Below are 23,989 nucleotides of genomic sequence, written 5' to 3' on the forward strand. Positions count from 1 at the left end.
TCAAAGGAGAATCCTCAACAATAAGAGGAGGAATAGGCTTTGGTTTGTTTTTAAGAACTTTTGAAAGTTTCCAAAATGGTTTTGAATAATTCCCAAGCTGGCTTACATGTTTTGAAAATTCTTGATTTCTGATATTGTCAAGTCGGTCTTGTATGATTTTGTTCAAATTGTTCACTGAAATCTTTTGTCATAGTCCCCAGTCCGTTGATATTGTCTCCTATAAACATTCCTAAGTCTAATCAAGTGTTTAGTATCTACGTCAATATCAGTTACCTTAAAATTAACAGGAACCTCCCGAACGTTGGCAGCCTCTGCTTGGTTGATAGCCTGCTGGATCACCTCCAGCGAACGATCAATATCAGCAGAAGTTTCCGGGTGTTGATCATAGTCGATGTTGCTGTCTACCACTTGCTGAAACTGCTGCCAGTCAACGTTGTGGTAATCTTTCCGGGTTGGTTGCCGCTGCGGAGTAACGGAAGCTCCAACCTCCACAACCACCGGATAGTGATCAGAACTCAACTCTTCAAACACCTCAGGATGAGCCACGTTCTCAGCCATATTGGTAATGAAGAAGTCGATGATTGAGTGATTCCCAGACCGAGCCACCCTCGTTGGACGATCCGGACTCACAACGTTGTAGTATCCGTTTTGCAGATCGTTGTGCAGAATCACTCCGTTCCGATTCCTCCTGCTGTTGCCCCAAACTTCATGCTTCGCGTTGAGGTCACCAGCGATGATGTACTTTGCGCTCCGCCGTGTCAGCTTCTGGATATCGCTCTTCAGTTTTGCTGCTGAACCATCTCTGGAATTCACCTGACGTGGGCAGTATGCAGCAATGAAGAGTACTGGGCCAACAGAAGTGGGAATTTCCACCCCAACGGCCTCGATGATGTCCAGCTTGAAGTGTGGCAGCCGGCGTGGCTTGAGATCACGATGAACAGCGACAAGCACACCTCCTCCTCCAGAGGTGGTCCTATCGAGCTGCGTCGCGATCTTGTAGTTTTGCAGATAAACTTTTTCACCGGGCTTCAGATGAGTTTCCGTGATGGCAGCTACGTCGATCTCCTTCTCGCGAAGAAAATCCACCAGCTCTAAATTCTTCCTCCTAATGGAGCAAGCGTTCCAATTCAGCAGCTTGAGGGACCTACGATCCATACTGGATGACGAACGAGGTCAGCACTTCAATCTGCTGGGTCTTGGTTTTGCATCCACGCAGTGCAGCGGACATCTGTTTGAAAATATTGAGGAGTTCGGTTGAGGTGTAAAGATCATTACCATTTTCCTCAACTGCTGGTTCTTGGGTTGGTCTTGGCTCCTGGCTGAAGCCCGGTGGTGGCGGTCTCGGCTCCTGGCTGGAACCCGGCCGTGGATGATTCATCTCAGCTCTCTTCCTGGGATCCAACGGCAACGGTGCCAAGTTCGGGACCTGGCGTCGCGGTTGAAGAGGTGGAAAATTTTGCTCCACCAGGGCTGGAGGAGTTCTACGACGCTGAGGCTGATTCTTCGTCGATGCTTGCTGCCGAATTTTCACGAACTCAGCTCTCTTGGGGCACTTTCGGTCGGTTGACGAGTGCTCACCGTTGCAGTTGAGGCACTTCACCAGCGAATCTTGGATGCACTGGGATGTGATGTGCGCATCGGTACCACATTTGGCGCAACGACGCTTCAGGTGGCAGTTCTTACCTCCGTGCCCGAAACCCAGGCAGTTGAAGCATTGTGTGACGTCACGATGCACTGGTCGGTATCGCTCCCACGACACGATAATGTTGAAAACCGCTCGAATTGCCTTCAGCTCAGGAAGCGTCGTCGATCCCTTAGCCAAATGCAGCAGGTAGAGCTGGTCACGGTACTTGATGTCTTTGTTGCGTCGGCTCATTTTGTGCACGGCCAACACATCCAGTTTCAAAACTTTTAGCTCGGCAGCTAATTCCTCCACTGGCATGTCGTACAGACCTCTGACGACGATTTTGTACGGCTTATCCATGACGACATCATGGGTAAAGTACTCCGCCTCGTTTTCGGTCAAGTAATCCTTGACCAGTTGATAGTGCTGCCTGGATTGCACCAGCACCTTAAATCCGTCCTGACACAGACGAATGTTGCCTTGGACTTTCCCAGACTTGATGAGTTCAACCAGCCCCGCTCGAAAGTCGATCGTTGCTGCTGATTGCCTCACATAAAAGGAGGCAGTTTCTCCTTTCGCTGTTTCACTTCATTCTCCTTTGCTTCCGCTACCTGGTCCTCGTCAGGCAGTCCAGCAAACTTGTTGTTCTTCAATAGCTGCTCCTCGTGCGACGAAGAGTTCTCCTCCTCCTCATCCATCGGTACAGTACCGTCGCTCTTTTTCGTCTTTTTGCTGTTCGATGTCACTTCCAAAAGCACCTTCCTCTTGGAAATCCCCGGTTTTTGGCCATCAGTTGAGGCCTCAACCTTCCTTTTGGAAATTCCCACTTTTTTGCCTGCTTGAGCCGCAGGTAGGGCAATATTGCCGGCGTTTTGCGCCGGGACGCGACGAGTCATGTTGATTCAGACAACCTTCACCAACGAATGCTCGGATTACAATCCACTTTCCGCGTCATTTAGCAGTCCCAAACCGAAGTCTGGCGACATGGTAATGCCCACATACGACCTTACGTATATAGTTCCGGTTCCATATCGATAGTTTTTTTCTGCATCGCGTCATTACATGGCGTATTTACACGACTCTAATCTTGAACTTTTCCCGGGAAATTTCCTTTCCATAAAGACACCCCCCCCTCCCCTTCCGCATCAAAGCCATAAAAGTTGAACAACTTCCTGTATCGTGTGTAAACTTCCCCTTCCGTGGAAAAGGCTTCGTCACTGCTGGTTCTGCCGTTGAAGGGGCAGTAAAATTTAGGAAAACCATCCCTTTTCCGGACGGGAGGAGCCACGTGGCAACCCGAGACTGTGTTGTAGGGGTCAGTTAGGGAAACGGAAAGGAGGATAGCGCTATCATGTCCGCAGTTCCGGTCAAGGTTCTGGCGTCCGTTTCGTAACACGCCTTGCTCGCCGATGACTTTCCGATGTATGTATAAAGTTTTATTTTATTGTTTTATTCAAATTTATGCCACCCTCGGTTTGTTGAGGGGCCAGTAGGGCTGACGCCGCCTTCTCCGGGGAATATGAGGCAAGGGAAATTGGAGATTTATTTCGGTGTTCGATCTTTCGATATTTACAGCACATAGCAGCGATTCGTCCTAGATTTGCGCCGTAAAGCTAAACGTCTATCCCAGCTAGCTTACAGGGTGGCTACAGTGTAACAATCTCTTAGTTTATAGTTTTTGCAAATGGCAAAAAAACGAAAGTTACGACTAGTGATTTCAAGCTGTATTGACACCATGCCACCTATAACAAACTCATTCCGAGTCGTATCAACGCTTGTGCTAACGGCGGCGGCGCCGTCATTGGATTTTATGGCCCCCACAACCACTGACTGCTCTGTTGGAAGCCCACAATGCGTGTCATCATCATCTTCTTCGTTATTGGTGGCATTTCCACAAACGATTTCGATTTTTCATACATTTGAACACCATCCACCACCACGTGGGACCGACCAGCATCAAGGGAGTGAGTGTGAGGGGATAAAGGACACCTACCTTGAAATTCCTTGCGGGCAGCACTGACCGAGGTGACGATGTTGGCCACGTGGCCGAGGACCGTCGCAAACAGCATCAAACCGAACAGCAGCTGCGCTATCACAAACACGTACTCGGCCTTGGAGCGTGGCCGCGGCAGGTCACCGATCGTGGTCAGTGCCAGCGTGCACCAGTAGTAGCTCTGCAGGTACTGCTTCACCACGTCCGCCGATTCCGAGTCGTGGAAGACCCAGTTCTTGGAGCCGAAACCGTTATTCTTATAGATAATGTGATATAAACAACCGTTCCAGTGAAATATAACTAACAGATAGTGTATCAGTGAGGTCGAACGGAACAGGTTCGGGTAGTTCGTGTGCCGCTCGGTGCGATCCATGAAGGCCCAGAATCGATAAATCTTGACTAGCCTAAACGATCGCAGTATCGAGTTGAATCCTATCGATAAGTATAAAAAATCTAACGGCAATAAACAAAGGCAGTCTATGTAGAACGTCGTCGAGTTCATGTAGTGCTGCCGCAGCTTGGTCGAGTCCGTCTGGAGCACGCCGTCCTCGAGGTACCCGGTCCGGAAGTGGAACAGTATGTCGACCAGGTAGAGAAAGTCGGAAAAGTAGTCCAAGCAGAACCACAGCACGATCGATTCGCCGTTGATCTCCTGGAACGCGAACCGGTAGATGATCACCCAGAAGTTGTACAGGAACGCCATCGAGACCACCATCGACCAGTAGTAGCAGAGCCGGCCCGCCGGATCGAACACGAACGACCAGCGGCGGCCGTTGGACTTGCGGGACGACGTCGAGCAGCCCGAGCGGCGACCGAACCTGCCAAGGAGAAAGATGGAGAAAAACATTGTTACAATTTTGTAACCAACCATAGTTAATCTTTTTCGATAAAACTTAAAAAATAATTTCACTAAATTGCTTTTATTTCTCCAAAAATTTAATAAAAGCTGATATTTTAATCGAACAAGAGGATTTCTTTCTAAATTCTCATGGGGTTTTTAGTAAGTTTTTGATTAATTTTGAAATGCTCCAATTTCTATTCGGTCCCCAAGCTAGACAAACGTATTTCCTAACTGGTTGTATAACCGATCGGCCTCGTTACCACAACTTGTTCTACAACTCCTGTACTTTGGAAAAAGCGCACTTTTTCTGTTGTACAACTTGCCAGCAAAAGTTGCAAGTCATCAGAGTAAGTTGAACAAATGTAGTTGACAAAAGATACAACGTAAATTAGGGGCGTGGTTTACGGCTATGCTGTCATATCAAACTGCACACAGAAAAGGAAAGTTAGATAAAAAAAAACAGCGGTCTATTTATTGACTAACCTACATGTAAACAAACAATCCTTATTAGAATTTCGACGAAACCAATATGAATAAAAACTCTGTTTGTTTTGGAATGCTTGTTTCCGCCCGATTAATTCTAAAATAATTTGAAATTGAAAGAAAATCAAATCATAGCGCTCTCTATCTGTGAATATTGTTAATCTCTCTTCATTTGTGAGGATAACATTCCGAGCAGGGGTAAATAATACGGGAATACCAAATTTTGATATTACTTGGGCAAATAACAACGACCAAAATGTGCCCTTGGTTGCCCAGTAATAGATGGTAAAATACCATGAAATCATACCAAAATCTTGTATGTGTAAGGGCACAACAATACCAAACCATGTTATTCTAAGGGTAAAATAATACCTCAAAATAAAACCATTTCATTACCAAGTTGAGGTCTTCTGGATTTTTGAACATTGTTTGAATACCAAAACTTGGTATTGCCATGGTTTTATTTTTAGGTATTCCCGCGCCCTTGGAAAATCATATTTTGGTATTTCTGTGGTCTTTCACATACATGATTTTGGTATGATTTCATGGTATTTTACCATCTATTACTGGGCAACCAAGATCACATTATGGTCGCTGGTATTTGAACAGGTAATACCAAAATTTGGTATTTTCATACCATTTTTAGTGCAGCAGTTGCAGTTAGTGAAAAAACGGAAATTATTCATATGCAACAGCCAAATCTACTCACCTGATGATTCCATGTTGTTCTTAGTGATATTCTTCACCACACCGAATGCATTTGTCATTGATGAACGGCCTGTGCTTGAAGTTCTTGAAGCTTCTGAAAAATAACAAGATTGAAAAATAAGTATTATTAAAATGAAACTGAATTGAAATTCACCAAAATTCATTAATCTGTCGATTGACTCGTTTTTCAAAGTATTTGGATATCCCGACTTAGAGATATTTCAATGTTTTTGAAAAAAATATTAGTGGGTATATGACACTAATTTTTAAAATCATCTTTAACATTCTTGGGTTTCAAGTCATTTTAGCGCAAAATTAATTATCTCGTCAAAATTAATAAAAAATTCTCATAGTTTCAGAAGAATTTGATGAAACCCTTCAATACCATAATGTGGCATCCTGAACATTTCCATTTTCCACAATTTCAAGTCATTTCTTTAGGCGGTATATCAAAAATGTTTAAAATCAAATTTGAAATTTCCGGTTTTGAATGAAAGCATTCGCTTTGAGACATCATTTTAGCGCAAAATTAATTATTTTGTCAAAATTGGTCAAAATTTTCCCATAGTTTCAGAGGAATTTGATAAAACACTTTAATACCAAAATAATACCAAAATGTGCCATCCTGACTTAGAATATTTTCCACAATTTCAAGTCATTTCTATAGGGGTGTATCAAAATGTTTAAAATCAAGTTTGAAATTTCCGGTTTTGAATGAAAGCATTCGCTTTGAGACATCATTATAGCACAAAATTAATTATTTTGTCAAAATTGGTCAAAATTTTTCCATAGTTGCAGAGGAATTTGATAAAATACTGTAATAGAATACCAAAATGTGGTGTTCGATCATTGACAAATTCTACAATTTTGCAATATCAAAACAATACCTTAAATTGGTATGATACCACATTTTGTTCTTGCATAATCCTCAAGACAAATTTTAAAGGGTCCAGGAATACCAAAATTTGGTATTGATACCAGAGAAAGGTATTATTACGCATTTCCCTTGTTATTTACCCATGCTCGGGATTGTGATCTTATAGATTTTCCTTATTTGATGAACTTCCTCTTTCCCAACATTCGATCCGACGACTTCGACAACTTGTTATTATCTCCACGGCAAGTCCAGGCGCACTTCTGCATCACTCCACGGGGCTTCATAATAAGCTGGCCTAATCGTCAATAAGAAGGCTGCTGTCAGCTTTGTTATACAGCAGTGAGTTAAAGAACTTAACTCCAACAGTGACTGGAATTGAAATCGAAGTTGTGCCATAAAAAGTTTTTTCTATATTGCTTAAAAATCATTCAGCTTTTCGTTTAGAATAATTACAAAGAAAACCAGAAACCTGAAAATATTGGTTTGAAAACTTTTAAGTAGCGTGGAACGTTGGCAAAAATGCAATTTTGAGTATATTGATGGGAAAGTGTGAATACACCCCTAAATGAAATATGACGATGGACCTTTTAAAAATGTTTACAAAAAAGCCCGTTTTTTGCCTTCTTCACCTTACTGAAGCAAGGCTATAAAATCACTCGAAAAAATAAGAGATTTTTTTGACAAAGAACTTTGTCCTAAGGTTTCTATACGTGGTGTCAATCCAAAATTTTCGCGAAGCGAAAACGTTACGTGACGAATTCCCCTCTCGGCAAATTTCCCCTCTTTTTGCTGCACGCTGGTTGGATGAACGAACGTTTCCCAATCAGTCGATCGAGAGACGTGAGATTGATGTATCTAAAATCATCCCCACTCCACTGCCGTTTTACGGCGATATGATGTATACGCCATTGAGGTGATTTTGCTGTAGACACGATTTTCTGTTTTTGTTCATTTTTTCAATTTAAAATGACTATTTTGAGGTCTGCTCTGTAAAAACTGTTAAAAAGTACAATAAAAATGTGGCCCCTACAAAATTTCTTGTTTTTTCCTATTCTCTACGATTTTAAACCACAAACATCATTTGGCCGTAAAAATAGCAATAAAAAATCACTACTTTTCCTGCCCAATGATGTATGTATACATTGCTCGATCAAAGCTGGCTTTATTTTTTGTGCCAGCTATTTTGATAGCTGAGTGGATCCCGTAATGCATTGTCCACATGGATACTTTAAGGGGGGGAAGGTATTAGGGAGCGTTATTTTATTACGTAACGCGGTGGGGGGGGGGGGGTTGGAGGCCGTGTTACGCTCCATATAATTTTTTTAAAATTTATATGAAAATTTTGTTACGAGGGGGGTCTAAAATTCGATTTTTGCGTTACGTAATAAAATAACGCTCCCTTAGCGATTGTCTATGCTCCATAAAAACATTTTTTGCATGAACAATTGTCAGCAAGGGAGGTGGGTGGGTCTAGAATTTTCAAAAAAGTGTCTACGTGGATGTAGATAAGGTGTCATCCATTAAGTACGTCACATTAAAATCAGCCAAAATTTACTCCACCCCCCTTGTCACGATTTCCCTATGCTTTTAACACGCAATTTCACGCTTTCTCAAAACCCCCCACTTCCCTCAGAACGTGACGTACTTTATGGATGATGCCTAATGGACGTCCCCTTAAGAATTAAATCGAAATAATGTAATAAAATATTGGCCAATCTTGATTTGGTCCCAAAACCTCAAATCAACATTCAAACAGTATTGAATTTGACTTCTATCAATTCTCAATGTATACATACATCATGATGAGTAAAATTGGCGTATACATCATTGTTTGTTTGCTTAATAAAATGGGCCCCAGAGCAGTTTTTTGAAAAAATCTTTCGTCAGGAGGTTGCTTTTAAGATTCTTTATCAGACTGTACAATAAAATTGAAAATGTCCAAAATGGCGTATACATCATATCGCCGTAAAACGGCAGGTCCACCTCATAATTTTCGGATCGTCGACGAGGCAACAAAACGCGGCTCAGTCGGTCCCGAAAATTCATTCTATTGCTGGACGTCGACGAGAACACATCAGAAGCAGATGGCCTGGTGGCCCGGTAGCAGACGACCTGGAGGTCCGGGAGCAGATGGCTTGGAGGCAAGGACCAGCTAAAACATGCCAGTCGCGGGAGTCGATCATTGGAACTGGCCACCACCTGGACTGGAGTGGCTGAAGGCCCCGGGGATGTTCCGATGGGGGGACATTTGCCGGACCGTAAGAGATGGGCCAATATGGGTATCAAACTTTATGGTTTTTGATACTGGACATGAAATTTAACATTTCGGCAGTAGTGGCCACAATCCGAAGGCCCAGCGGATGTTCCGATGGGGGGACATTTGCCGGACCGTAAGAGTTGGGCCAAAGTTAAGCAGTTAAAATATATTGCTTATTAGACAGAAAGTTATAAATAGATTATTTACTGCGATGCACATTTTTGTGTGCCACTGCGAAAATCTGTTTCTGGAAATTTAGAATAACTATCTCGTAAACAATTAGAGCCCTGTAAAGGGCAGTTTTAATGTATGCTGTTCAAATTTCCTTTACTGCCCCGATTGCTTGCAACAGCCGTGCAAAAACATTCCCGCATCTTGGTTACTTTTCGTCCTCTTAGTTCGATAGGACGGTAATTATAAGGGGAAAATTTGGACCGGACAATCTAATCGAAAATTTCAACAATCATCTTGCAAAGTTCTTTGTCATACTGGTCATGTGTAACATAACCACCTGCACCTTTTTTGAAAAGGTCCTATTAACTATTGTCTTTGGTTTGTTTATTGAACCTATTCAAAAAGACTCTAGAAAGAACTTCTTAATACAAGCTCCTAGACCCACCTTCACATATACATATCGACTCAGAATCAAAAACTGAACAAATGTCTGTGTGTGTGTGATTGGATGTGGATGTGTGCACCGATAAATTTTCACTCAATTATCTCAGCACTGGCTGAACCGATTTGAATCGTTTTGGTATCATTCGATCCGTCTTAGGGTCTCATAAGTAATTATGAAGTTTAGTAAAGTACTTCAAAAGTTATACTATAAAAAACATTTTGAGGAAAGTCTAGAAGATCGTAAAAAAGTATGGTTTTGTGAAAAACTCCGTCATGTTATACATCCCTACCAGAAGTGATAAGCACTTAAGTGTTATTTATACACTTTTTGGAGGCCGGATCTCAGATATTTCGATGAAAATGGTGTCCAGGTCTGTCACGCAACCCGTCGTTCGTAAAAACATTGAAAGAATTTCAAATGAGCCTAAAACATTGAAGCCTTGATAACCCTATCAAAAGTAATTAGCACTTAAGTGTTATTTATATACTTTCTGGAGATTATTGTTGGATAATTGAAAGCCCTTTCAAATGAGACTATAAGATTGAAAATCTGCTAAATTTATCATTTGTAGTTTGAACATTTGTATTTTACCAAAAACTAAACCAAAACAAAACTATGTTATTGTGAGGAAGGCATCAACCACCCGACGGTGGATTAGGTAAGGCATTAAAATATTTCAAAAATATTATCAATTTTCAAAAATATATAAATTATATTTTAGTTTGCCTTTTTGGTTTCGACATCTTTCAAAATTGTATAATTCGGTTGATATTGTGCGTTACGAAAAATACCTCCTAAGTTTAGCAGCCACAGCAATAAATTTAGCGTTAAAAAGCTACGACAGCACAATGCCTCCATTCATATCACAGGGGAGATTATCGGCCACAAAAGACCCAAACCAGATTACCGTTTTGTTGCCTTTTTTCTCTTGACAAAAAAGTAACTTCAATAGCATCGAGATATCGAAAGGTCCGCGGCCCAACAGGTGCCATGTCGCCGCACTTTGTGCCGGCCACGCGTATTTACCTTATTTATTTCCCCTCTCGTAATGAGATTTCTTCGGCGAAACCTATCGGGTAAATAAGTCTTATTTATAGTCACCTGTTCAGGGCAGGCTGAACCTCTCAGCGCATAAATCTTGCAATGGCGAACCGATTTTCGGAGATCCCTCGCGATACCTTTACTCAGAATTTAAGTCAAACGCGTACAAAACTTTGTCAAAAAAAAACCCCAAAATGAAACTGTTCAGCGAGAAAACAGACACTCACATGTACCGGTCCGCTCCGTTGCAGGTGCTGCCGGTGCCGCACGGGGGCACCAGATGGTTGGTCGAGGCCCGGGTCGCGCCGGTCGCCGTCGTGCCCGCGTTCGACTCCCGCGGTCCCGTCCGGCTCCAGGAGCCGAGCAGCGGCTGGTCGCCGGACTTGAGCTTGCTCCGCTCCCGCTTCCGGTCCTTCCGGGACAGGTCCATCTCGGAGGTGGTGGCGGACACATGGGAATGCAGCGGCCGGGACGTGCCCGACGCCGACAGGCTATCGCGGGACGACGAGAAGAATCCTTGCTGCGAGATGCTCTGGCCCAGCTGGGGACCGGACATGCCCAGCTTGGCGCTCACGATGTCTGGGGAAGGAGAAGAAAACAAGACTATATTTAGTACGTATGCCAGGAGGATAACAAGGCCTTGTACTTTAGTTATTCTTTTTGTGTAGTACGTAAAATGGGATTAACTACAAGGGGTGGGCAAACCTGATATGTTTTTTGGGAGGGGGGAAGAAAGTGAAACGAACATAAACACTGATATCGGCAGCAGATGATAGGTTTATGTTTATCCCATGAGCGTATTTCTTCGAAAGCGCCATGAGTGTCGTGATTCAGCTAAAGGTTATAACCACTCCTTGGTGAACAGAAAATACTTTTTTTCTAAAAATGATCATAATCTTGGAAGCTACAAAATGTGTCCTAAGGAATAACTTTTGTCCCTGACCATGAATCCGAGGTCCATTTCTTGATATCTAGTGATGGAGGGGCGGTTAGATCCTTTCAATTTTTCAATATGCGAAATTTTAACGATAAAAAACAAAATTTTAAAATGAAAAAAAATGTTCTAAAAAAAATATTCTAGATTCAAAAAGTGCATTGAATTTCCCTTGTAATGTTCCAAAAATTTTACACTTGAGTAACAAAATATGACAAAATTTTTCAATTTTTTTGTGTCTTTTAATGAAAATACGATTTTTTGGAATTCTGTCCAAGCCATTAAATCGGGCGTCTAATTTTACATAAAAGTCCAGATTTCCACCTCACATTTTCAGGCTGCAAATAATTGAAACATGTCTTTTTTCGCATGTTCAAAAATTGAAGGTTTACGCAAATCGAAGAGGGGTCGAGGTAACTTTTCTCGATTTCAGAGAAAATTACCCAAATCAAGTTTGCAATCGAAAGGTACTTTGCAGATTTTAAGATAAAGTGCACCGTTTTCAAGATATTGCCACCTAATATTTAATTTCAACTGAACAATTCTGGTTATTCGATTTTGCCTTCCTCACTGAGGTAAGGCTATAATCCTGCTATAAAAATGAACTTTTTATTAAAAGCTCAAAGACCTACCTTCATGTGTACATATCAACTCAGAATCGAAAACTGAACAAATGTCTGTGTGTGTGTATGTATGTATGTGACCAAAATTCTCACTGAGTTTTCTCAGCACTGGCTGAACCGAGTTTGACCAAACCAGTTACATTCGACTTGGATTAGGGTCCCATAAATCGCTATTGAATCGTTTGAAGTTTTGATAACTAGTTCAAAAGTTATGTATAAAAATGTGTTTTACATGTATCCGGATCTCACTTAAATGTATGTTAACGATGTCCAGATCCATCATCCAACCCATTGTTGGTTAGGTAATCGAGAGACCTTTCCAACGAGTCCACAACATTGAAGATCTGGCAACCCTGTCTCGAGTTATGACCACTTAAGTGATATTTATGTACTTTTTTGAAGCCGTATCTCAATTAATTGTATGTAAACAATATCCGGATCCATCATCCGATCCATCGTTGGTTAGGTAATCAAGAGACCTTTCCAACGAGTCCACAACATTGAAGATCTGGGAACCCTGTATCGAGTTATTACCACTTAAGTTATATCTGTGTACTTATTTTTCCGGGTCTAAAAAAAGTAACTGAAGTATGTGTCTAACCCACTCATATTACCCATTGTTGATAAAAGTGAGGAAGGCATCAACCACATAGGGGGATTAAGTTAGTTTTTTAAATAGAATGTCCATGGTGGAGCATTCGATTTCCCGCCCGGAAAAATATTCTCGGGATAATATTTGTAAGTTTCCCTTGAATTCTAAAAGTTCAAGCGGAAGTAGGCATTTTCTTAACTTTTTGGAACCATTTTTTTTGAAAATGCTCTGAATAAAATAATAAATGAAGAAACTAAAAAAACTGTTATAATAAAACCATTAAAAAATCATTGAAAAACTGCTTTGTGTTATCTCAGAGGTGTCCAAAAACTGCAAACAAATTTTGAAATCTTGCTAGAAATATTTGAAAACATTTAGTTGTTTGAAATAAAACAAACACGAGAAGTTAGATATTTAAGGAAAAACTATAAAGCTTTGCTAATTTGTTCAAGAGTTGAAACCAGTATTACTTGTTTTAAAAGTGTTTTTTTGGCTTAAAACATAATTTCTGTTTGTTTTCTCTTCATTTCAACTTTATGTGCAGCTTTAACCACATTTTCTAAAACTGGTCACAGAGGAAAGTTTAAAAGAAATTTTAGGATGGATTCATTTTACACACTTTGATAAAAAAAAATCTTCTCAACATAATATACCTAATCATTTTATGGTTTATTGTACTTTTTTAGCCAGTAAAAATGGAAAAAATATACAATAATTTACTTTGTTGTATGATTTTATTATATGCAGTCAAGCTATTAGTTGATCTTCACGCTTATGTTAACCATTAAAGGCACTGCCCTATACAGTTTTCTAATATCATCTAATCGAACACAAAATTTGCCGGGAATTCCCTGGAAATTGATTAAAAATTGCCGTTTCCCGAGAAATTTGTTATTCCGGGAAATTGGACGCTCTAAGCCATGGTTGTCCTTTCCTGAAAATATTGTATCCGGAAAGTTCAGAAAATTTCAAATAAAATTGCCAAAAGACATTGAAGATTAAAAGAAAATGAAACGAAAAAATTGCAAGGAATAATGACATTTTTTAATTGCATTTTAACAGCCTTTAATTTTCTAGTACCAATATTTAAATTGTGAAACTTTCTTCGTATTTTTTATGTTGTGATATTAACTCTAACATTTCAAAAGGGAGTGATATTGAATATTATTTGACTTGTAAGAAATTTGAGTCGAGAAAAAATGTATAAAAATAAATTGATGCATCTCAATACTGCCCATAATTGATGGAATAAATAAATAAATAAAATGAAAATAAAATGGCGAGAATTTATATCCAGTTGGTAGAGGATGTTCCAACGCATCGGGCAAACCTTGAATTTCACTAAATTAATATTTAGCTTTGGCTGCCGGTGCGGAAAACCAAACGGCTAATATCACATACCCCTTTGAAATTTCTTTGACGAAAATTTGTCGATAAACACAAAAACGCGTAATTCTCGGAATAATTGATTTGATATAAATCAGGTCGAAGCTAATTTTGCACGTAAGGCAAGTGAAATCAATCATTCTAATGTTGATTTGTGGCTTAAAACATCACAATGATTAAGCATGTTTGTCGACCGAATTTGTGCGGCTGTACTGTACGAGCTAGGGCTGAACCGTACGTCAAAAAAGTTCGCCACGTGGGGCGCTTTTGACAAAAAAAAACTTTAAAAAATATTTGTTCCAGCCTTATTGGACCTAAATCAAGAGTCAAACTAAAAAGAGACCAACTGTCTTTTTTTACCCGGGACACACAAACTATAAAGTGTCAAACCGTCGGGGATTTAGAAGAAAAAGAAAAGCCATCCTAAAGTAAGGGTCACCCCATCGAAGTTAACTAACGGAACGAATACAAGAGAGCAGTTCTCTAGGATTTCGGTCATTCGATTTTTTTTGTATTTTTTAATCCGACTGAAACTTTTTTGGTGCCTTCGGTATGCCCAAAGAAGCCATTTTGCATCATTAGTTTGTCCATATAATTTTCCATACAAATTCGGCAGCTGTCCATACAAAAATGATGTATGAAAATTCAAAATCTGTATCTTTTGAAGGAATTTTTGATCGATTTGGTGTCTTCGGCAAAGTTGTAGGTATGGATACGGACTACACTGGAAAAATAATAATAACGGTAAAATTTGGTGATTTTTTATTTAACTTTTATCACTAAAACTTGATTTACAAAAACACTATTTTTAATTTTTTATTTTTGATATGTTTTAGAAGGCATGCCAACTTTTCAGAAATTTCAGGTTGTGCAAAATCACTGACCGAGTTATGAATTTTTAATCAATACTGATTTTTCAAAAATCGAAATTTTGTCGTAAAATTTTTCAACTTCATTTTTCGATGTAAAATCAAATTTGCAATCAAAAAGTACTTTACTGAAATTTTGATAAAGTGCACCGTTTTCAAGTTATAGCCATATTTAAGTGACTTTTTGAAAATAGTCGCAGTTTTCATTTTTAAATTAGTGCACATGTTTGCCCAGTTTTGAAAAAATATTTTTGAAAAGCTGAGAAAATTCTCTATATTTTGCTTATTTGGACTTTGTTGATACGACCTTTAGTTGCTGAGATATTGCAATGCAAAGGTTTAAAAACAGGAAAATTGATGTTTTCTAAGTTTCACCCAAACAACCCACCATTTTCTATCGTCAATATCTCAGCAACTAATGGTCCGATTTTCAATGTTAATATATGAAACATTTGTGAAATTTTCCGATCTCTTCGAAAAAATATTTTGGAATTTTCAAATCAAGACTAACATTTCACAAAGGCCAAACATTCAATATTACGCCCTTTTAAAATGTTTGTCTTGATTTGAAAATTCCAAAATATTTTTTTCGAAAAGATCGGAAAATTTCACAATTGTTTCATATATTAACATTGAAAATCGGACCATTAGTTGCTGAGATATTGACGATAGAAAATGGTGGGTTGTTTGGGTGAAACTTAGAAAACATCAATTTTCCTGTTTTTAAACCTTTGCATTGCAATATCTCAGCAACTAAAGGTCGTATCAACATAGTCCGAATAAGCAAAATATAGAGAATTTTCTCAGGTTTTCAAAAATATTTTTTTCAAAACTGGGCAAACATGTGCACTAATTTAAAAAAATGAAAAACTGCGACTATTTTCAAAAAAGTCACTTAAATATGGCTATAACTTGAAAACGGTGCACTTTATCAAAATTTTAGTGAAGTACTTTTGATTGCAAATTTGATTTTACATCGAAAATGAAGTTGAAAATTTTTACGACCAAAATTTCGATTTTTGAAAAATCAGTATTGATTAAAAATTCATAACTCGGTCAGTGATTTTTGCACAACCTGGAAATTTCTGAAAAGTTGGCATTTTATGTCTTCTAAAACATATCAAAAATAAAAAAATTAAAAATAGTGTTTTTTGTAAATCAAGTTTTAGTGATAAAAGTTAAATAAAAAATCACCAAATTTTTTTACCGTGTATTATTTTTTCCAGTGTAGTCCGTATCCATACCTACAACTTTGCCGAAGACACCAAATCGATCAAAAATTCCTTCAAAAGATACAGATTTTTGAATTTTCATACATCATTTTTGTATGGACAGCTGCCGAATTTGTATGGAAAATTATATGGACAAACTAATGATGCAAAATGGCTTCTTTGGGCATACCGAAGGCACCAAAAAAGTTTCAGCCGGATTAAAAAATACAAAAATTAAAATTGAAGAAAAAAGACCGATTTCGTAGAGAATTGCTCAAGAGGAAAAAATCAGGAAAATCAATCCCAAAGAGAAGAAGATGGGAGAAGCTCATCAACAATGAACATCGGAAACCGGTGCGGCGATCTACGTCCAGGAGGTTGTCATCGTTCCACAAATCGTTGGTGTGGTTTCCAGAAAAACAGTTTCCTGATACACTACAACAGAGACGGAGGTATCGGAAGTGCAGCGGATCAAGAAGTGGGTTAACGAGAGTCTGATTGACACCACCAACCTAAGGATCGCACTAGCAGGCTAAAGGGTTCCTCGCTTGGTCAAGATGTATGGAGGTTTCGGCAAGATGCAAAAAAAATGTTTAAGTAAACGATGGTGCAGAATTTTCGGACGTGGCCAGGAAGTAGAAGATGACGAAGGTAACATTACGTACCCCCGGAGAGAAGTCACAATTCTGGTACAAGAAAAATAAATTTAAGCTTGTGAGAGTTAATCCTGAAACTAAACCAGCTAACCACCCGTTTTCCCATTCTATTTCGATTTAATCTAACTAAAAGCTCTAGTCAAACAGTTTCCAGCTCCCAGCGCCATCTTCAAATCAATTAAGAAAATCAAACAAATTCCTTCCGATTCTCCCACACACACACATGCACGCGCGATGGTCCCTTGAAGTTGCAGCAGCAGCAGCAGCAGCAGCAGCTGGGAAATTCTTATGCCACTGGCGACTGTTCTATCTCGAGATCATAAAACATACATCTTCTTTCGCACATCATCCACATTAGCCAGATGCTGCTGGCTGGCTGGCTGGTTGGTGCGCTGACATTGGAAAAACATCATCCTTTCCCTTAGCTTCTCCTGCTAAGAAAAAGTCAAGCGATTAAGGCACGCTTCGCGAATCCTGGCGGTGCGAGGGGGAGGGAGGGAAAAACGACCATGTCTTCTCACATGGAAGGAAACTTATCCAGCTGGGACGTCGTTGCTGGCGACATCTTGGTAGACAGACGTGTCACACAAGTTTGAAACACATTTCCCGCACGCACACACACACACCGCTGCTGCTGCTAATACAACACGAAATGGGAAATTTCTTCTTTTTACATCGTGTTCTACCGTTCAGTGTATTTCTGCGCTTTTATCTGTTGCAATCAAGTTTTAGTGTAGTTTATATTTAGGAGAGCTTTTTTACTACGCGAAGCTTAATCCTAACGAGCTGTTTGGTTTTGCTACCCGTTCCTTGAGCATTTTATAAGGTTGAGATGTTTTTGTTATGGTGAATCTCAGCAGTGATGATGACGATTTAATTTAACAGAGCATCTACATTTGCTGAAAATTGTGTATAACATTAATGATTTGGATCAAACACCAACAATTTTAAAATAGACAGTAAATGTACAAAGTTAAATACGACGCTTTCTTTCAAAATGCTCCAAATCATTAAAATTATGGGTTTCCTTGCAACAAAAACTCGTAAAAAATAGATTCATGAAGCAAATTCTAACGATTTTGTAGAAGAATCAACTTTACGACAGATCAAAAATTTGAATTCATTGTTCACGTCAAATTTGGCAGCCAATTAATGTGTTTAGCATGTTGTAAGCAAACAAAGCACCATAATACTCAGCGTAAAACAGCCATTGTACAACGTTGAATTGATGCACTATGCTATTTGCACACACCCCAACCATTCAAGAGTGAATGCGTTCAAGTGCACCAGCTCTCGAAACACGTACGCAAGCCGTCCAAAATTGGCGTAAGCGAGTTACGGCCCAGATATGTCTTGTTTTTGTGTAGTCATGAATAATGAAGCTGGACGGAAAAATTTGCGGAAAATGCCTACATTACAGCAACCAAACAACAGTCGAGGACTGTATCGGGCGCACACTTGGTTTAAGTACGGAGGTTTAAGCATGCCAACAATAACAACAAATAACACAGAGAGTACATATTTTGGGGATTCGGCTCTTACACAACCAGAAGCATGAACAAATCGTTGTTGTGGTGGTATCTTGTTGTGCGACAAATTTGGACAAGATTGAGAGTAGTATAAGGGTGTTGATACGACCCTTCAAGTTCAATTAGGCAAAATATAGGGAATTTTCTCAGCTTTTCAAAAATAGTGTGCAAGCATGGGCACTAAATTAAAAAACGGTACTTAACCCACCATTAGGTGGTTGGTGCCTTCCTCACATTCATAAAGTCAATACATTCAGTAAAAATTCCCCCTGAACATGTTAAATATTTCTGGCTTATCGGCAAGGTCTGATAAAAAAACCTATTCAACGATAGTTCGCATGGAAGATTCAGACAATATTTCTATCACAATATCTGAAATCCGGCCTCCAAAAAGTGTATAAATAACCATTTTGATTGGGTTGTCAGATCTTCGATGTTTTAAACACATTTGAAAGGTATTTCAATTAACTAACTAACGACGAGTTCCAGCGGACATCATTTTCATTGAAATATCTGAGATCCGGCCTCTAAAAAGTGTATAAATAACACTTAAGTGCTAATAACTTTTGATAGGGTTGTCAGATCTTCAATGTTTTGGGCTCATTGGAAAGGTCTTTTTAATACCTTTCTGAAAATGTATAACATGATAGGTTTGCTGGCAAAAACCACCTTTTATACAATCTTCCGGACAAACGCCAAAATCATTTTTTTAGCATAACTTTTGAATTACTTAACTAAACTTGCTGATTTTAAACAGAGACCTATGGGACCCCAAGATGGATCGAATGAGACTAATACGGTCAAAATCCGTTCATCCAGTCCAGAGATAATCGAGTGACAATTTTTTTGTCCACCCACCTACACACATCCACACAGACATTTGCTCAGAACATGATTCTGAGTCGATATGTACACGTGAAGGTGGGTCTATGAAGTCAAATTAATAAGTTCATTTTTCGAGTGATTTTATAGCCTTTCCTCAGTAAGGTGAGGAGGGCAAAAAATGAATAACTACGACTATCCTCAAAAAGTTACATAAAAATGGCTATAATTTGAAAACGGTGCACTTTATCAAAATTTCACTGAAGTATAAATAGCATGAATAGCAAATTCGATATTAAATCGAAAAAAAATTGTCACCAATAGCCAGTATTGATTCAAAAATTATAACTCGGTCAAAGATTTTTTGCACCTTCTGGAAATTTCTGAAAAGTTGGCGCTTGATGTCCCCTAAAACATATAAAAAAATATGAATAGGTTTTTTTTTAGCAAATTAAGTTTTAGTGACGAAAAGTAAAATTAAAAATCACAAAAAAAATTTTACTTTGTATCACTTTTTCAGTGTAGTCCTTATCCATGCTTACAACTTTGCCGAAGACACTTAATCGACCAAAACATTCCTTTTCCTTTAACAGATTTTTGAATTTTCATACAGCTGCCAAATTTGTCTGGAAAATAAAAAGGACAAACTATTGATGCAAAATGGAAGGCACCAAAACAGTTTCAGCCGGATTAAAAATTACAAAAAAAACGAGTGACCGAAATCTCAGCGAAATGCTCTTGTAGAAAAAAAAATGCATAAGTCTTATATAAAATTTAAAAAAAAATCTGATAAAAGAGCAATTCTGGAGTTTTTTTTGAAAAGGTCCAATAAACCAAATTTTCAGTTTTTGCGTTTTAAGTGTTTTTTAATACCTGGCTCGAGGCGGTTTCAAAAAAACCCAAAAAGCAAAAACTGGAAATTTGGTTTATTGGACCTTTTCAAAAAAACTCCAGAATTCCAGCTCAAATCAGGATTTTTTCTGATACTTTTGTACCCGACCCTCTCCGATTTCAATTAAACTTTTTAGACATGTTATCCTAGGCCTATATAAGTCATTTTTGTGTATATGGAACCAATTGAACTCGAAATCAACATTTGAGAAGGGCGTAAGGGTTTTAAATATTTTTGTAATTTGTAAATTAAATATTGCTGTATCTCTAAACCGTTACATCGTATCAAAAAGTGGTCTAAGACAAACTTGTAGGAAATTGGACGAGCCTTTTGAAAAAAATACACAAAAATAAAAATACACACCCAAATTTTTAAGTTAAAAAACAACATTTTTAAGTTAAAAAACAAATTTTTAAGTTAAAAAATTAAGTTTCAAGGTCACGATTTAACATCATTATTTCGCTATGGAAGTATTTTTGGCCGTTTTCAAATATTAGGTCAGATTTTGGAAATCTGAAAATATTTTTTTCGTAAAGATCATACAATTTTACATAAGAATGACGATTTGCACTTGATAGTTTGACACATTTATGTTGATATAGAAATTAAACAAAATAAAAATATTGAAGAATTAGTTTTGGGCCAATTTTCCAAACGCAGAATAAACTGCCTTTTACATACGTTTTATTTTTACCAACATAAATGTGTCAAAAATCAAGTGCTAATCGTCATTCTTATGTAAAATTGCCTGATCTTTACGAAAAAAATATTTCAGAAATCCAAAATCTGACCAAACATTTGAAAACGGCCAAAAATGCTTTTATAGCAGAATTGATATTAAATGGACCCTAGATTATTTTTGCGGAGCAAGTGGTTATTTTTACTGGTTTCCTGGGACATTTTCACATAAGTTAAGTGCATTTTGGATAGCTGCATAAAGCCTCCGGTCTAAATACAGACCGATTTTCAAGAAAAAATATAAAACAATTGGGAATTCGGACAAAACGGACCCTTTGCCGTTTTGCGCGGTAGATGAAACCATCACCAATCGATTCCCCGGATTTTTTACATAAGAAACACTATTTTTCATACCAGGGAACCAGCCGCGTTCAATTAAGTTTGATTTTGGGTTCCATTTCGCCCACTGTTTTATATATCGGGCGTCTAATTTTACATAAAAGTCCCTTTGACACCAAATTTCTATCTCATCACCGTTTCAGGCTGCAAATTATTGAAAACACCTCTTTTTTCGCATGTTCAAAAATAGAAGGGGTCGTACCGCCTCTCTGTCACGAGATATTGAAAAAACGGACTTCGGATTTGTGATCAGGGACAAAAGCTGCCTCTTAGGACAAAGTTTCACGCAAATCGAAGAGGGGTCCGGGCAACTGCTGTGTGAGTTGGCGGAGAATTACACATGAACTTTTTGTAGCAAAATGTTCGGCATGAGTTTCTGAACAAAACTTAGTACTAGGTTTCTGTCAAAATTTGTAATTTTACCAGTTATCTGGTGTAATCTAACTTTTTCAGTCTACATTAAGGTAAAATCATATAATAAAAGAGGTAACATTCAATCTTCTAAAATTACATTTTTCAAATTTACACAAATTTTTACTGTGTATAGGTACAATAAAAAAATATATTTTCGAACAGTCAGTCAAACTCAAAAATATGACAAGATGCCACAACAACAGCGAAATAAAAGTGTAGAATCCATTGAGATACTGAGGATAAAGTCAAGTGAACCAAAAGTGGTAATGTTAAGGAGAAGAGGCGGTACTCGGCAAAGCATGAGATGGGTACAAAGGCACGTATGCATTTTTTGTGAGTGTATGAGAAACAGAGAGAAAGAGAAAGAGATACTGAGGAGGATGCTCGTACGTCTACGTAAGGACAATGAGATGATATACATATTCAGTAAACGAAATGGACCAACGAAACCATTAAAGCTGTACAGCCATGATTACAGCAACCGAAGCAAGAAACATGCCCCCGGAATGAAATGGAGGCAAATTTAAATTTATCACATTGAGTTATTTTTATGGTTTTTATCTGGTACGACTGCCGTTGGGTATCTTGTGTGCGACGACCAACGGGGAAAATTGTACCAACAAAATAAAAAAGAACATAAATGCAGACCACATCTAAATCTTAACAGCGAGGACAACGACAAAAGGGCAAAAAGAAACCAAATGATGCTGAAGAAGGGGGGTGATGCAGAGAAGACGTTACGTTTACAACAAAGAAAGGACAAAAGGTAGGAAGAAGAAGAAGAAGAAGAAGAAGGACATGTATGAGAAATACACGCAAACACAAAACCCCTTTCTCACGAAACTTACCCATGAGACTTTGACGGCTCACAGAGTTTCGGTTGTTGTGGTCCAACGTGGACGACGTTTGAATGGTATTGAAGTCGGACCCGACGGCTTCGAGGGGCGGAGGGGCCAGATGCATTATGGCTGCATCCGTGCCGTTGAGGAGTGAGTGATGCCGCGACAGTTTCGAGTCGTCAAAACATGCCTTGCCATCATCATCTAGAACGAGAGAGAGAGATAGAGAACAGAGATAGACAGAGAGAATAAAACAGGTTCTTAGTCGAGGGGCCAAACTTTTCAAGCTTTCAATGTCTCAATTATGTGTACATTTTTAATTAGCTTCTTTATCATTTTTGCCCTCCTCACTGGGATAGGGCTATAAAATCAGTCGAAAAACGAACTTCTAAATTAAGTTTTGAAGCCGGATCTCAGATATTATAACGAAAATAAATGGAAGAAACATCCTCCACACAACTCCATTAATATTTTATCTGAAAGCTCACAAAAGCTAATCCCATTGCAAATGCAAACTTGAAACACCTAGCTTTCATCACTAACGCCTTTCATCAAGACTGTGCCAAACTAACTTTGCTAATCGTGACGCTTTCCATCTAACAACTTCCCGCAATTCGTGCTACAGTTGCTGAAAAGTTTCAACTTTCCAATATTTATCTTTGCATCAACTTTCCGACCCACGTCGCCTTTCATCAGCTCTTCAATCACTTCCAACCTTCTACACTTGTACACTATTAATGATTCAAGTTGGAAATGCCCTCCCTCCCCCCCACTTTAAACTACAGTTTGAGAACACACACACCAACAGTTTTCTAAATGGGCTAACCTTCCTGGGCTTTCTAAAAACAGCACTTCCCGCTCAAAATTGCCTCCTGGACGCATTTTCGTTTTATTTACCTTTGAAACTTTATTTATAGAGTGGTTATTTCTGCAGAACTTTCCAAACCTCAGCCGACAGGTTTTCTCGTTTCCCCCCACAACCCCAAAACCCCACTCTAGTTTGAGACCGCCAGTTCAGCCGAATTTCTGGGGGGGGAGGGGGGGGGGGGCAAACTAAAGTTCGGAGGGTTATCAATTAGCATTTTAAATTAATTCCAACCCACCAGGCACTTCCGTCCCCAACCCACCCTGGCGTAGCAAACCCTTTCCAGCCTGCAGGGAAATGAGAGACGATACTATGGATACACACGTCCCAAAGTCGTTTCGCCACCTCCGCCCCGACCCAAAAAATTAGCAACTATTGGAAAAGAAGAACCGCGCCTGGTTTTGGTTCCTCCCGCGTTGAGGTCCTCCAAGGTTCTTGTGGAACTGGTCCCGAATTTTCTCGCGGGGGCTTCGCTCAATTTGTGGTAATTATTTCGCAGCGGTTGCCCCTTTACTGGGTTTTCCTCTGAACTCGTTGCCGATGAGAAATTCTCTGGGAGATTTGCGTTAGTTGTAGTTCAGCACTTATATTCTTATACTGACTTCCAATCAAAAATCTTTTTATTGATGTATGATTTTTTTTTTTTTTTTGAGGAATGTTAATTTACACTCAACTCGTCAACTAATGTTTGACTCGACTTAAATCTCAAAATTACTTCATAATTACTTTAATTATCTGAAGCACAAACAACAAAAAATTGTTGATATTCTAGAGAAATCATCTAAACCAAGCTGCCACCGGTGCTGCTCATCAGGATTTTCGGAAGAACGGTCGATT

At 39.0% G+C, this 23,989-nt stretch overlaps 1 protein-coding gene across 1 annotated transcript; it reads right to left on the reverse strand.

The window, feature by feature from the left end:
- Window positions 1–2,813: 2,813 nt before the first annotated feature.
- Window positions 2,814–23,029, reverse strand: LOC6038595 (cyclic nucleotide-gated cation channel alpha-3). The gene is made up of 3 exons (XM_038262325.1): window positions 22,297–23,029; window positions 10,671–11,022; window positions 2,814–4,435 (listed from the first exon to the last, which is right to left on the reverse strand). The coding sequence occupies exons 1-3, from the start codon at window positions 22,409–22,411 to the stop codon at window positions 3,433–3,435; spliced, it is 1,470 nt and encodes a 489-aa protein (XP_038118253.1). The 5' UTR covers window positions 22,412–23,029; the 3' UTR covers window positions 2,814–3,432.
- Window positions 23,030–23,989: the final 960 nt, after the last annotated feature.

The sequence above is a fragment of the Culex quinquefasciatus genome, chromosome 3 (assembly GCF_015732765.1).
Source record: "Culex quinquefasciatus strain JHB chromosome 3, VPISU_Cqui_1.0_pri_paternal, whole genome shotgun sequence".
Lineage (NCBI taxonomy): Eukaryota > Metazoa > Arthropoda > Insecta > Diptera > Culicidae > Culex > Culex quinquefasciatus.

What these genes read in the sequence shown, in the direction of transcription:
- LOC6038595 (XM_038262325.1), bottom strand. Translation starts at nt 22,411, where the DNA reads ATGCATCTGGCCCCTCCGCCCCTCGAAGCCGTCGGGTCCGACTTCAAT. An exon ending in GAGCCGTCAAAGTCTCATGG is followed by an intron (nt 11,023 to 22,296) that starts GTAAGTTTCGTG and finishes CTCCTTCCCCAG; the next exon opens with ACATCGTGAGCGCCAAGCTG. An exon ending in AACGGAGCGGACCGGTACAT is followed by an intron (nt 4,436 to 10,670) that starts GTGAGTGTCTGT and finishes TCTCCTTGGCAG; the next exon opens with GTTCGGTCGCCGCTCGGGCT.